This window comes from Muntiacus reevesi, chromosome 11 (assembly GCF_963930625.1).
Source record: "Muntiacus reevesi chromosome 11, mMunRee1.1, whole genome shotgun sequence".
Lineage (NCBI taxonomy): Eukaryota > Metazoa > Chordata > Mammalia > Artiodactyla > Cervidae > Muntiacus > Muntiacus reevesi.
Genome location: NC_089259.1, coordinates 31897795 through 31912437, shown reverse-complemented (window position 1 = coordinate 31912437; position 14643 = coordinate 31897795). Strand labels below are relative to the sequence as shown.

At 35.5% G+C, this 14643-nt stretch overlaps 1 protein-coding gene across 1 annotated transcript in view; it reads left to right on the top strand.

The window, feature by feature from the left end:
* The window catches only part of NUP58 (nucleoporin 58), a 30686-nt gene extending 16386 nt beyond the window's left edge, over positions 1-14300 (top strand). The window contains exons 10-15 of the mRNA XM_065901629.1: positions 148-266; positions 629-711; positions 3469-3670; positions 9051-9149; positions 10692-10787; positions 12203-14300. Coding sequence (XP_065757701.1) covers positions 148-266; positions 629-711; positions 3469-3670; positions 9051-9149; positions 10692-10787; positions 12203-12372 — 769 coding nt within the window. The 3' untranslated portion in view covers positions 12373-14300. The remainder of the gene's footprint in view (positions 1-147; positions 267-628; positions 712-3468; positions 3671-9050; positions 9150-10691; positions 10788-12202) is intronic.
* The last annotated feature ends 343 nt before the right edge of the window (positions 14301-14643 follow it).

Here is a 14643-nt window from a genome sequence, read left to right as displayed (position 1 = left end):
AATACTTGTGTCACTTAAAGGTACATTGTGTCATCAGACTAATTTAAAGGCCATACTTAAACAGAGGGCTGTTTTTGTTGGCGTTTTGAATATGAAGGAAGCAATGTTTTTACACCATGGTCTGACTTGGTAAATGTTCTCATGTAGCTACTTCAGGATCCTGGTTCAGCAGTTTGAGGTGCAGCTCCAGCAGTACCGACAGCAGATTGAGGAGCTGGAGAACCATCTTGCCACCCAAGCAAACAATTCACATATCACCCCACAAGGTAACATGCTTTCTGTGGTCATTTTTTAAATAGTGCTTTTAGTAGTTGTCTTAAACTGCCATAAGACAGTTTCCTTGAAAGTCATTGATTATATCTTTATTTCTTACAAATATGAAATGCTTTATTATGAATGATTATGATATAATGGGTAGATGTCCTGGGTCCCATGTCTCCCAGATTACTGATAAGAGAGAAATCCTTCTCTCAGTCTGTTCTGCTGTCTTCTCCCGTCCTTGGAAGTATTGGTGTAATTTTTTTCATCCTACACGTTAACTGTGCCAAGAAATGGACTCAAGTAATAGAAAAATAATACTGATTGTGTTATATATGTATTTGTGTGATAATATGATTTTCTTTTATAGATTTGTCAATGGCTATGCAGAAAATTTATCAAACATTTGTAGCTTTAGCTGCACAACTTCAGTCTATTCATGAAAATGTGAAGGTGAGTTCTCATTCCTTGTTCATTTATCTGGACATCTGTACCAAGTGAAGTATTTGTTCATTTGCAGGACAAAAGTGTCCATGCTCATCATAGAAATAGCTCAGATTACTTGTAAGTTAAAAAGACCAACTCTGAAAAATATGCCCAGACACAACCGGGCAAGTGTTCTGTGAAGTGCGTTAACTTTTTCATCAGCATATTGTAAATGACTTTCCACATTCATACATGTACTTGTCTGCCATCGTTTTAGTAGTCAAGCAGGATTTTGTTGCATGTATGTGCAGTTTGTTTAACCCATTGTCTTTTGTTAAGACATTTTGGTTTTTCCATCTCTTACAGCACTATAGAAGGTAAACATTCTTAGTAGCAGAAGCATTTCCCACTGCTTGAATTTTATGTGTGTTTTAAGTGTTTATTGGACCCTTCATTATAAAAAAAACTTGCTAACACTTGTCCCTTCTAAACACAGGAAACTGTATTTATCAAATAATAAAAATAAAAAAATTGTCACTGAATATTTTGAGCCTTGTGTAATATGTTCATTTTTAAAAATTGCTTGGGTGATATAAATATAGGTATACTTTACCAATCAAGCAAATGTAATTGGTCTTTCTTGGATTTATATATGGTCAGAGAAAACCTTTAAAATTCAAAGCATCCAAACTTGAATCTAGATAAATTCTTAACTGTATAGATTAGAATTTCATGGAGATTACCAGAGTTTTCGTTTTTATTCTGATGCATGGTAATAGACTTTTTTAATGTTAACCACTTAAATCATACTATTTTTGAAGTGATAGCATAGTTCAGACCTTTTGCTTTGATTGATTAAAAATTTTAAACCAAATCTTTAAAATAACTTCATTTTTTTTATAACTTAATTTTAAAGGAGGAATTTTTATTAAATTCTCTTGAAACTTTGTAATAAGTGTTTAGTTTTCTAAAGTGCTGAAGGTGGTTCTGTCTTGGCACTTTGAAGTCTATGTGTATTTGGACTAAGTAGTACCACTGGGTCAGGATTTTCTTCAGTGCTGTTTAGCAAACCACCTGTCTTTAGTCTGTGCAACTAGGAAAAATTTGTTTAATGCATCAAAATACTTCAGTTGTCACACTTTAAATTTCATACTTCACTATTCTTTTGGAACCCAGCCTAGCAAAATTTCCTAGGGGAAAGGCCCTAAGGAGATTTATTTCTGTTAAGAGAAAAAGTCGACTTTGGCAGACTCAAGAGCTGAACATACTGTGGATAACAAATGGTGTCTACTATCTCAACTCTCCGAAGTTTACAGAGTGTTGAGACTGTCACCTGTGCTTTCTGTGGGGTAGCAGGATAAATTTGGGCAGCTAAAATTTTCAGTTCAGTGTGCCTCCTAATTAAAAAAGTTTATGAAGTAACTTGTAGACATAAAGTAGCAACTGGCTTGCATGTTTGTTGCTGGGTTGTTGGTGGGGTGGTGGTGTTGTTTTTTTTTTTTTTTTTTTTTTGGTAAACTGGTGAGATTTTTCAACCAGGCATATGCCATTCAATTTTCTGTCGATCACACAGAACTGAAGGGGAAATGATTGTTGTATACACTTTGCATGGCCTCATTTGAGATAATTGGTGTAAGAATCTTGACTTTTTTTATATTTGGAAACATCAAATAAAAAATGGAAAAAAAAGGTCTATGTTGTGCAGATATTTATCTTCCTTATTATGAAGGTTTTCAAATATGTAAAAAGTAGTATAAAGTTGATTTATTTAAGCAAACTCTTAAGGAAAGTATTTAATAATTCCAGGGTGAAACAGAATCATTCCTATTCATAGCCTTAATTAAGGAAGATGTTGTGTTGGGTAATCCTACACATCTTATGAACTTGGTAATTTTTTCTTGGGCTTCCCTGATAGCTCAGTTAGTAAAGAATCTGCCTGCAATGAAGGAGACCCCGGTTCGACACATGGGTCAGGAAGATCTGCTGGAGAAGGGATAGGCTTTCCCCACTCCAGTATTTTTGGGCTTCCCTTGTGGCTCAGCTGATAAAGAATCTGCCTGCAGTGCGTGAGACCTGGGACGATCCCCTGAACAAGGGAAAGGCTACCCACTCCAGTATTTTGGCCTGGAGGATTGCATAGACTGTATAGTGCATGGGGTTGGGTAGAGTCAGACACGACTGAGCAACTTTCACTTTCACCATGTTATTCTCACTGTAAAATAATCAAACAGTATTGACAAAGTATACCCTCCAAGCTCTCTTTGCTTTGGTGACATTTTAATATGTGTCACCTGCACCTTTTAAAAGATATTTAACATATATTTTTTTAATGTATATATAATAAATATATATGCATTTAGTAGGCTTTTTTTTTAAGCTCTTTATATCTGAGTTATCCAAAGTTTGGCTATTAAAGGGGAAATTGTCATGAAAAATTAGAATATTTAAAATGGAATTTTCCATATTACTTTGCTTGTCTGCAAGCTCTCTAACTTATTTTAAAGAGGGCTCAGGAAGCCAGAATATGCAGGCAGTTGATTGTAAAAACATATGGCTAAAAGCAGGAAGACACTATACAAAGGTGTGGTAGAACTCTCAAATTCACCACTTCCCACACCATGTGTGTGCAGTGCCAGCACTGTGATTGGCAAGTTAGATGAAGTATATGATGCTGGCAGTGTTTTTGATCTGTCTTTGCTAACTTATTGCATGGTTATATTCACCCTCATAGTGTCAAAGTCAACACAAGACGTGATTAACATGTTCTATTTTTCATTCCTGTAGGTGCTTAAAGAACAGTACCTTGGCTACAGGAAAATGTTCTTGGGAGATGCTGTGGATGTGTTTGAAGCCAGGCGAGCAGAAGCCAAGAAGTGGCAGAACGCACCCCGAGTCACTACTGGACCCACCCCCTTCAGCAACATGCCAAACGCAGCAGCCGTTGCCATGGCTGCAACTCTTACACAGCAGCAGCAGCCTGCTACAGGTCTGAATGCATTCAAGTTATAGCTTCTTACTGTTAAAGTGCAGAACACTGATGTGCATTTTTATGAGTCTTCCTTTTGTGTTAGCACTGAAGAAATTTCTGAGTAACTGTTCCAGTACAGTCTAAAAATTGTGATGGACACAATTATAAACATATACCTGATAAAAACACAGGGTAGTCTTAGCAATAATTAATTATACATCAATTAGATACTGAATATTGTGAATTTACTTCATGTTATTTGCTGTGTTGCTATAAATGCCCTTTAGAACATGGTGTTTCACTACTGAATTACATTTAAGAACAAATTCTAAATTTGTGACTGTATCGTATATTGTTTTAAAGTCAGAGGTAAAGTAGCCAGAGGTTGCATTCTTCTCTCTGTGATGCTGACAGGCGGTATGTTCTCGCATGCAGTGGTTACAGAATGCCCACACTCAGGATGAAGTATGTCTTTTTTGACTGAAAGTGTGTTGAGAGCAGTAGGTTTGTATAATGACTGGAAACAGAACAGGCCTTCTTAACCAAATTTAGAAGAAAGTACATGCTGGAATTGTTCATACCTTTTAAAATGAACAGAACAGTGGCAAGAGCAGGAAAAAGATGTTTTGAATTGCTCTGGATTGTGCGTGAGGTATGTGCTGGGAGGAGCAGATGAAATAACTGGGGAGCTACTGGAGAGCAGATAATTGTAGTCCTTGGTTTAATTTCACTTCCTATGAGAGAGACATGTCTGTGGTCCAATTCTGCATGTTTAGTTTGGCCCTGGGTCTTTCAGAGATTATTGTCTTTTTATTTCTGCAGTCCCCGTTTTGTCAGGCTTGAAGTGTGACATAGAGAAATACAGTTTTGATGGATACTGTTTTTTTTACACATTCATACTTTTTTTTTTTCATTCATACATTTTTGAATAGTGCTTATGAGTTACTCTATAGCATGTGTCTTTCTGAGAGTTCCATAGAGTCCAGTAGTAGGTTATCGTGTGCAAAAGTAAAAAAATGTGCATGTCTAGATTACATTCAGGCTGCCTCTACAGGAGAAGCATTCTCTGGGTTTTACTGTTGGCAATTTAAAAAATTGTTCTTCACACTTGGAGATGGCAGAGTTGACTTAACCATCAGTGAATGACTGATAATGGCTTTATGCCAAGTCCCCCACATGCCATGGCTGGACCCACGTGGACAGTGGCCCACACAGGCACTGTGTGGTAGTCCTCTAGCTGGCTTGGGTGTAGGACTGCATCCTTCTATTACAGAGGGAAAAAGGCACTGTGGCGCTGGTTCCCAGCAGGTCGTTGTGGGGTGGGTAGAAATCGAATCAGCCCTGCACTGGTGCCTTCAGTTCTGATTTATTTAACCAGCTCATCAAACTAACTGTAGTACTAGTTTACTTTTCAGAGCAAATATTAATTCTAAAATAGACCAGAGGAAGCAGTACTTGGTTAGGTATTCTTTAAACGTAAGAGATTTCTATTCTAATCAGTAAAACCGAAGAAAAGTCAGTTATCTAAGCTGTTATGCTATAAGGGTATTATGTTCTGTGGTGTACGCTAAAATTGAGGTAAAGTCACTTGTTGGATTTTTGTTTTATACACTTTCTTACGTAGGCAGTCTTGAGAAGTTTGTAGGTTTCCCTGCATGCGTTTTGGGCTTAGGAAGATACTTGTTCATTCTTTGAGTGCCTCCTCTGTGCCAGACTCCAGGGATAGCAAGGTAAACAGTAGAGATGTGGTCTGTGCTCTCTGTAGTGGTGGAAAATATTAGCTTAATTTAGAGGAACCATCCTGAAGCACCCTTTGCTCATGTGCTTGGGTTCTTTTAGATCTTTGCCAGGCTTCGGGGACACTGACTGCCTTGTACCTTCCCTGCATTTGTGAGGCCCATCTAGGGCTTTCTGATCAGGTGGCAGGAATTGTAATTTATTAACTAAACAGTCTTACAGTGTGTTCATTTTGCATTGTTTGGATTTTTGAACTGAGAAGCTGAACGGTAGTGATGCTTGTGTGCTGTCTTCTTGGTTCCCTTTTGTTTCTCTGAGGGTCTCCATGCTCCATGCCGCATCCTTTCATGCCTCTCTGAGTCAGTCAGGGTCTGCCGCTTGAGTCATGTCACCCACCACTGGAGTGAGCCTGAGCAGCTGTTAGATGCATGCAGCCCATTAGAAACGCCCTCTTTATCTCATCGTGCTTTGTACTCATCTCTTGTTCCTTATGTCCTGTGACTGGTGACATCTTTAAGTGCCAGTAACAGAATCTAAAGACCATCTAGATGAAGCTGGGTGAGGCTTGTATGCTGTTTTTAATCAACCCTGTTGGTCTGTGCAAGGTTTGAGTTGTCAGGGGGCTTTGCTTCTGTTTGCATATAGGTTCTTGACTTTATTAATGTAAAAAAAGCAGACCGCTTCTTAGGCTGCTACCTTCTGAAGGGGCATTCTGTGTAGTCTTTCTTGGAGGTGGAAGTATGGACGTCAGTGACTTCATGATCCTCCTTCAATGTCTTTTAATGAAAAAAAAAATAAAGACCTAAGGCCTGTGTGATTTCTGGTTATTGCTTCTGAAAGCTGAAGAGAATTGATGACAAACTCCGCAGGCTATTTATGTATGAAATTAACTTCGTATGTGGATAGATAACGTGCTGGCATATCTGGAGCACGCTGTCCACCGTGCTTCTGAAGCCTCTTAAAAAGCTTAAAACATCGACATTAGGCTTTTCAGTGTAATTTTTACTTAGGATAGATTGTTTTAAGCTAATGAACTGGGATTAAGTTTTGCTGTTGTGTTTTGACGCTTTTAAAAGTTCTTGATGTTTACATAAAAAGACTTTTCTCATGTGACTTAACTGCTGTTTTTAAGGAGAGCTGAGACATTTTGTTAGGAATTCCTGCTTTGTAGCTTTTAGTGTAGGTTTGGACATTTAAGGTGTATTGCTAAATAGGAAACTTCTTCATTTGAGTTTCTTGTGGTTTTACCATTTTGTTGTATGTAATAACCAAAGGAACATTCCCCACAAAATCAGTGAGCAAAATTTTTCAAATTGGGGAAAAAGCATTTCTTGTTTTTTAAGAGAAATTATTACTTTAAAAAATGTGATTTAGGAATAACCATCCTAATTACATTAGGTATTTTGAATGATCATTGAAAATTATAAAAGAAAAATTTAGCACTTTAGTCCTTTTCCTGTGAATTCAGTTTTACTTTTAAGAAAGTAGAATTTATTCTGAAAAATATGAATTAAAGTGCTAACATGATTTTGTTATGTGTGAATATAATATACAGTAACTTTTGTAAAATGTTACTCTACATGAAGGTTTCACTTTGGGCAATCACTGGGATATGTTACTACTAACTGGGTATTATTTATGGAACTAAGAGCCTCTCATTGAATGACTAATGACTATTCAGATTTTGAGACAGATTTCTTGAATTGTTTACGTAATCTTTGCCTGAAGGATGTAGATTCTGCTTTCTAATAGTGAAACTAATTTATATGGTGGCCAGAGTGTAATATTGCTAATACTTTGGCATGGGAGATATTTATCATGAGTTTTTACTATTAAAAAATGTTATACATTTGCCTACTAGTTTTATAAATGATGTTGCCTTCAGAATTTGTGTGAAGGTACAAAACTCAAAATATCATGTACCTGTTGTGCAATGGAAAGTCTTGTCATTCTTAGAGTTCTTGATTACCTATATCCTGAATATTAATGATTAGAGTTGCTCTTAAAAGCAGACCCGCACACAACGAAAAGCATGTTATGTGAGTAACTCTTGGGACTTGTAGGGCTGAGGGCTGTGGTGTACATTATGCTCTAGGGTCTTCCACCAGCAGTGCCTCCTATGAACACGTGACACTTAAGTCTCTCAATGTTAAAGAAACTGGACATGTGTTTTCTACATAATACTTCTGTTAGAAATAAGAAGGTAATATGCTTAGTTTCTTTTTCATATAGTAACATTTTACAAAAGAACTGCTAGGCAGGCATTTTATTCTCAAGTTGATCTCAAACTGGATGGAAAAATTTAAATCTTTTCTAATTTATTTTTTAATAGTAGTATAAGAACTCTGGCTACTGTTGGTCTTTCTTTATTTTCTGGGTAGAAGCTATTTGGAAAGTCCAGTTTCTGTCCCAGTGTAGCAAAATGTAGTTTCTTAGTTTCTTTTTTTTCTTCTTTCTTTAATGTTTTATAATTTTACACTACCTTTTTGAATAAAGAAACCTCATTCTTCACTGAACAACTTGAAGGCTTTGATTTCTTTAAGAAGTCTAAATATCAGTCTGTATGTTACTTTGGCAGTTCCCTCAACTTTGAGATGCACTGATCACTGTGCTTGAAAAAGACAAGACTGAAGATTGTACTATGAAATTTATCAAATAATTTTCATAAATTATCAAATGAGAGATTTTTAGATTTTTGTATTCTGCTTAGTTTTAAAACAAAGTAGTTAAAAAAGAGAGGCTAGTAAGTTTGATGCTATTCTTGCCAAACAAACTCAGCCAAAATCTTTAACAAATGGGAAAAGGATGACTTAATCGTTTTGCATCTGAGTACGTTTTCCAAAATGTTGAGAAGAAACTTCTGAATTGAAATCTTGAATGTATTGAATCTGTCAAGGTACACAGCAGTGCCTTTGTAAATGTTCATTCTCTATCTTATTTAATCAGGTGATAAGTGGTGTGATGTAGCAGAGCCTAACAGTAGAACTCAGTTATCACTTTTTGTGAACAAGTTGGAATTGTCATGTTACTGTGTAATTGATTTGCTTTAAAATGAACAATAAATTTAATAAAATAAAACATTGTCTTGTTTTTTTATCTATTTATTTATATCATTTATATTTTCTGTAAGAAATCATGCCTAGTTTTTGGTACTTACACTTATGAAGTAACATGATGGTTTTGCATGTTAGTGTCAGTCTCCTTTGATCAATTGGGACTTGACTCTAACAGTAAGGAGCTTATTTTAAAAAGAAAAAAGTAAAAACCTTTACTGATTACAGCAACTAATTTTAACAGAAAGCAACTGGGGAGATCTAAAATCATTCTAGAAGTGAAACTAAAAGAACTATAATTTACAATACATTAAAGATTTCAAATTATTTAGTAGGTTAAACTAACACTCTTTTCGTATGGTAAGCCTCTTTTGTCTTAAGTGTGAACAAGTTAATTTTTTTTAAATTTATTTTTGAATAGGTAAATCCGCTGGGACAGATAAATTAGGCTGGGGAGATATCCTGAAAACTAAGTTTTAGCAAATAGAATTTGTTAAAAATAATGACTGTTCATTTTAAAATTAATTTCATAAAGAAACTTTAATCTTGAAAGAGTAAGGCAAATTTGTTTTTTTTTCCCCCCCATTTTTTTTTTTTTTTTATACCAGGGCCACAGCCATCTCTGGGAGTTAGTTTTGGAGCGCCATTCGGCTCAGGTATTGGCACTGGCTTGCAGTCAAGTGGCCTAGGTTCTTCAAACCTTGGAGGTACACTTTAACTTTTCTCGTATTGCATTGCACTATGATACATTCGAATTGCTATTAGCCTGTAAAAACCTCTAAGAGGATCTGCTCTTTGGGAAGTTAAGATTCTATCTGGCCAGAAAAAAAAAAAGGATTCTCTAAACATATCAGTGCTTTTTAAAATTATTAAATCTAGAATTTTAAAAATCATTTCATCTCTGAACAGTAAATATAAAAGTATTAAAATCAAATGGTAAGGGTGTTCATATTTTCAAAGCAATATGCTAAAATATGAATTTGGAAATTGCTTTTTTTATTAAATTAGCTTTAAAAAGTTAGTTGGAGTTCAGGCTACTTCTGGACAGATATTCTCCTAATCATCTTTCTTTTCTGAAAATGCAGTGCTTTAAATGGGGAAATAATTGTATCATAAATTGAACAGCCCAACTTCTGTCCATTTCTAAGCACTTTTGGCCTATTTGCCTTTATGTATACTTCTGTACATAAGCAATTAAGTTGATTTCAATAGTTTTTATAACATAACTAATTAGCAAGGTAAGCCTTCTGCAAAGTATGCTGAAGTACAAATGCATTCCCAATTCTCTGGTGTGGATAATTGTAGGTTGATTGTATTTTGACAGGTGCATTGTCATGTAATGAGTAAGAGTCCCTTATTGCCATTAGAATATATCATCATAAGAGGTGAAGCTTATTAGCTATATGGTTATGTAATATATTAGACTGTGTTAGGAATTATTAGAATTAATGGCAGACAGCATAATTCCTGTGGTCTATATTCCAATTTGTCACCATATTTCATAGAGTTACAGGCAATAATACTATCAAACTCAATAATTTAGATAAACTATTGCAAAGTAGGCAAAGATGATTTTGAATTTCATTTTTTGAGCACTTGAAACAAGTCTTCAAGTACTTAGCAGACTGTGCTCTAGAACTCTATGATGAACACATGTTCTTTATTTAAATTGTGACTAGTGTTATTAAGAGTGAAACCATGCTGCCCCTACTCCCAGTTTCTGGTACTGTTGCAAGAGCCTGCTCTTCTGCGTAGAATTAGTGACTGACTCTCGTGTGGTCATGCACTTTTACAGTGGTAAACTTAAGTGAAAGTGTTTTTGTAAAAAGGAGAATAAAATTACTATGCGGTACATTGTGTTTAAATTATTGTGCATGTGCTTATTTATGAATTTAGTCTTTTTTCTTTTCAAAATGAAATAACCCCTATAGATATATGTATATGTGTTTGAGGAAAGTCATACTTAAATGGTCACTGAAATTTCTAGTCTGTTTGGGAGAGAAAGTACTATTCTTATTTTTTTATGGCTTTGTTCTTTAAAAATTACTGAGGAGTTGTAAGCTTAGTCTAAATAGATGTAAATGTTTTATTTGAGAATTGATCTAGTTCTTCCAGAAGTCTTAGACAAAGGGGTAAATAGCAGATCTCAGTAGGGCCGTGGTTGTCAACACTGTTTATTACTGGGTGTGGCTTGTCAGTATCCTTTCACCTGTGTTTACCTCCGTGTGTCTCTCTATCACCCCCACTAGGCTTTGGAACTAGCTCTGGTTTTGGATGCAGCACCACAGGGGCCTCCACATTTGGATTTGGAACAACAAATAAACCCTCAGGAAGTCTTAGTGCAGGTTTGTGTGTTTTAGCCTGAATTTCAGGCCATTAGGTGCATTATTTTAAAAGTATAAGTGTTGTTACTTCCAATATCAAGAAAAGATCCCTGATTCAGTTTCTACCCCTGGATGAAGCCTACAAGCCTAATATTCGTATAGCTTTCTCTCTCATACGCTGAAGGTCAGCTTAGTAGAACCTTTCTAACAACTTAAGTTTGATATAATAAATAATTACAAATGCTGTTGACTATGTAGAGATTATTTTGAACCCTAAGACTAGTTTTATGCTTGAACAGTTTTTCTTTCATTATTACAAAAATAAACCCATTGTGAGTTTTAACCCAGTTTTTATCATTATTCATTCAGGAGAATAATTTTTCTCCTGAAGAGATACAGTTACATAAGTTATAAATTCTTTAGTTGCAAGTCCCTCTGATTTTAAGAATACCAGTCCTACAAATGATGATTAATTGGATGCTTTGCTTTTGAAATAGATATAATCTTTTGACACTTCTAGTAGAGAATTCCATCTGCTTGTGCATTTTTTTCTATATTTATAAATAATGACTTGTTATATTTTATTTCTTTTTTAAATTTATTTACTTTTTGTGGTCTCGCAGCACAGCTTGTGGGATCTTAGTTCCCCAACCAGGGCTGAGCCCAGGCCCTTGGTAGCAAAAGTGTGGTAGATTCCCAAGCACTGAACCACCAGGGAATTACCAGTAAAGACATATTTTATTGTGCAATGCTTAGGGATTAATAGCATGCCTAAAATAACAACAATTTAATGTGGATTAGCTTTTTAATTGAGGAAATTTTAAGGAAATTCCATTTAAGTAGAGTTTAAATTCAGTAGTTCCTAGGAAGTAAGATAATAGAATTCAGTGATATCAAGATTATAATTTAAATATGATATGCTAACATTAATTAGCTAGGCAGTATTTGATCTTAACTATGTGAAGGCTCTTATAAAATAGTAACAATTGGTACTGCTCTCCCATGTATTCTTTGTCCTGAAAGTTGTGGTTTGAGGCTTTCTTAGAGGACTTAGAGTTGTGAGGGTGGGTCCAAAGGCTGGGAAAGTCTCTCCTCTACATTTTGATAAAGTGTATATGGATGGCTAAGGAGGAAGGCACCTTGGCATATTTAATTAACACAAAAGTGACTGCCAACTTGAAGTTTTCTGTTGATTTCAGTTACTTGTGTAAGGTTTCTCTTTTGGCTTGGATCACTCAACTTGTATCTATAATAGGGCCACTTAGTTGTCAGCTAAATTATTTTTCTGTAAAATTCCATGTTAGAAATTTAGGGCCCTAAGACATTTGCTGTTTTCATGGGCTATATATTCTTTCAGCTAGAGAATTATCCCCATTTTTTACATTTGTTTTTGTGCCTTAACTTCTGATATGAATATTTTCTTCCCTAAATATAAGGCTTTGGCAGCTCAAGTACATCTGGGTTTAACTTCAGCAATCCTGGCATCACGGCATCAGCAGGTTTGACATTTGGGGTGTCCAATCCTGCCTCTGCAGGCTTTGGGACAGGAGGACAACTCCTTCAGTTGAAGAAACCTCCAGCTGGAAACAAAAGAGGAAAAAGATAAACCTATGGGATGATGTGCTGAGAGAACCCATAGCAGCATCATTCATTCTCTGGGTCTATTTTTCTAAAGTTGATGCAGTAAATAAATTGCATCCCAGGAGATTTATAAAGTTTTGATATTTTTCCTTACTTCTGGAATTTGAACTCTGTTCTTGTTTGCCATGCTAAACAACTTTTCTCTTGTGAATTTGAAACCTAGTTGTATATCTTTCGTTATTTTGATTCTCAGTGTAAGAAATATTACATCGCTGATTGGTAAAACCTACTACTAAACCTAGTGTTTTAGCAATGTTTTTGTTGATAAGGTTTACATTATGTGAATATATGCACATTTGTTTCTTATATGGATGTTATGAACTCTAGGACCTATACTAGAATCTGTGTGTTCCTTGACAAAAGGCCTTTTGAACTACACTGCAGGGCATCTTGTGAATATGTATGTAAAATATATACAGGATAATACACACAACCGTGTGTGCATATAAAATATATATTTACAGACCTACAACTTTTGCCTCAGACTGTTCCCCTTTTCTAAGGGTGTTCCATTTTTCACCTTTTATGCTTCAAATCCTCAGTGCTTGTAGAATGAGGAGCTAAAGGTACCAGGTCATTATAGTTACTTGCTTAAAGACTTAGTGAAATGGTTACTGGTGTAAATATTGGCCAACTCAACAACATTGCCCCCAGTCTTCCCTATTTTCGTTTCCACCTTAATCTCAGCAGCTCCTCCTGTCGAAGGCTGCTGTGAGACTGAGCAGACATATCTGTCAACAACTTAACTCCCCTATGTATTCTTATATCCAAGATGAACCTTCAGGAGCACCTTTGAACTCCAGACTGGTGTCTGGGGGCAGAGAGCTTTGGAGCCAAATTGATTCTATGCAGGTGTAGGATGCACTATTACTTCAGTGGAAACTTCTCTAGCTATTCCAATACAGAGTTCTTTCTTACAGGGCTATTGATATTGACACCAAATGGAATGGCTTATCAGCCTCTTTTATGTCTTAAGTAAGTGCATAATTTGAAATAGAGAAATGGTATATTTTAAGAAAAAAAGTATTCTCTATAGCAGCAGTAAACTATCCCCTGTTTTAACAGTGAACAGAAAGCTCCAGGTAATAACACAGAGACATGTCAGGTTCCATCTGTGTATTATTAGTATTAGTGATAGAGAGTGGGTGAAAAAGAGAGCCCTTGGAAAGAGAACTGCCTTAGCCATGATTTCAGACAGAAACCGTTATGTAGACCTATTTATCTTTCAAGTACAGTTTTCAGGTGAGATGCTTAACATGGAATTTCATTGAAAATAGTTTAATTTTTTATATAGAAGGTTTTGTACATAATGTGCATCAAGTGAATATTTTCAGAATCATTTTCACCAAGGCACCTTTTTTTCTAAAATAGGTATTACATACAATATATATACATATATATATATTTTAGTATAATGTTAGTTGGGTTTGACAAAAGTGTTGTCAAGTCTGTTTTATTTATCTGCATATATCAATGATTGGCTTTTGGAATTGAAGTTTTTGCACCTTGATGCATTAAAATAAGGAAAATGCTTTGTTTCTGAGCACTGAAGTTTTTATTTTTTGCATACTTCTCTAATACTGCAGTCCCCAGATCCACGTTTTGGGGAAGGGTAGGAAAACACGTGTTTAATTAAATACACAATTATAGCAAACTTTTTTTTAAAAAAAAGGACATTGCATTGTGCTGCAAAAAATCTGGATATTTATATTTCTTGGGTTTTTTCTTTGTATTTTACATTTTAATATGTTGACCATTGGGACTTTGTAATGAATCTGTTTGTGACAGGAGTTTAAATGTGTCGTCCCCGTGTTCACTGTGTCCCCACTCTGTCTAGAACCTGTCATGATGTAAACAATAAAATTTACTGTTGTCAGCTGCTTTGAATCTTTATAGGCGTCAGTAGTCGTTCTTAATACATAATTTCCTTATTATTCCTCATTATTTCCTCTTTCATTCTCTGGTTGGTTTTTAGTGTTTTGTTTTCACTGGTTTATACATCTTGCTTTTTTAAAAAAACAAAAGGCTGAGCACAAGATAGCCAGTACTTCATCACTCACTTTTGTCTTTGCAAAATTATAAAGACATTTTAAATTATAAAGAAAAATACTGAGTGAAAAGTGAAAGTTGCCTTCAACTCCTGGGCCCCAGTCTGACTCTCTTCCGCATAGTGTCCACTCTTCGTAGTTTGGTGTGTATCCTTACAGACCCTTTAAAAAATGCCTTTCAACTTGTG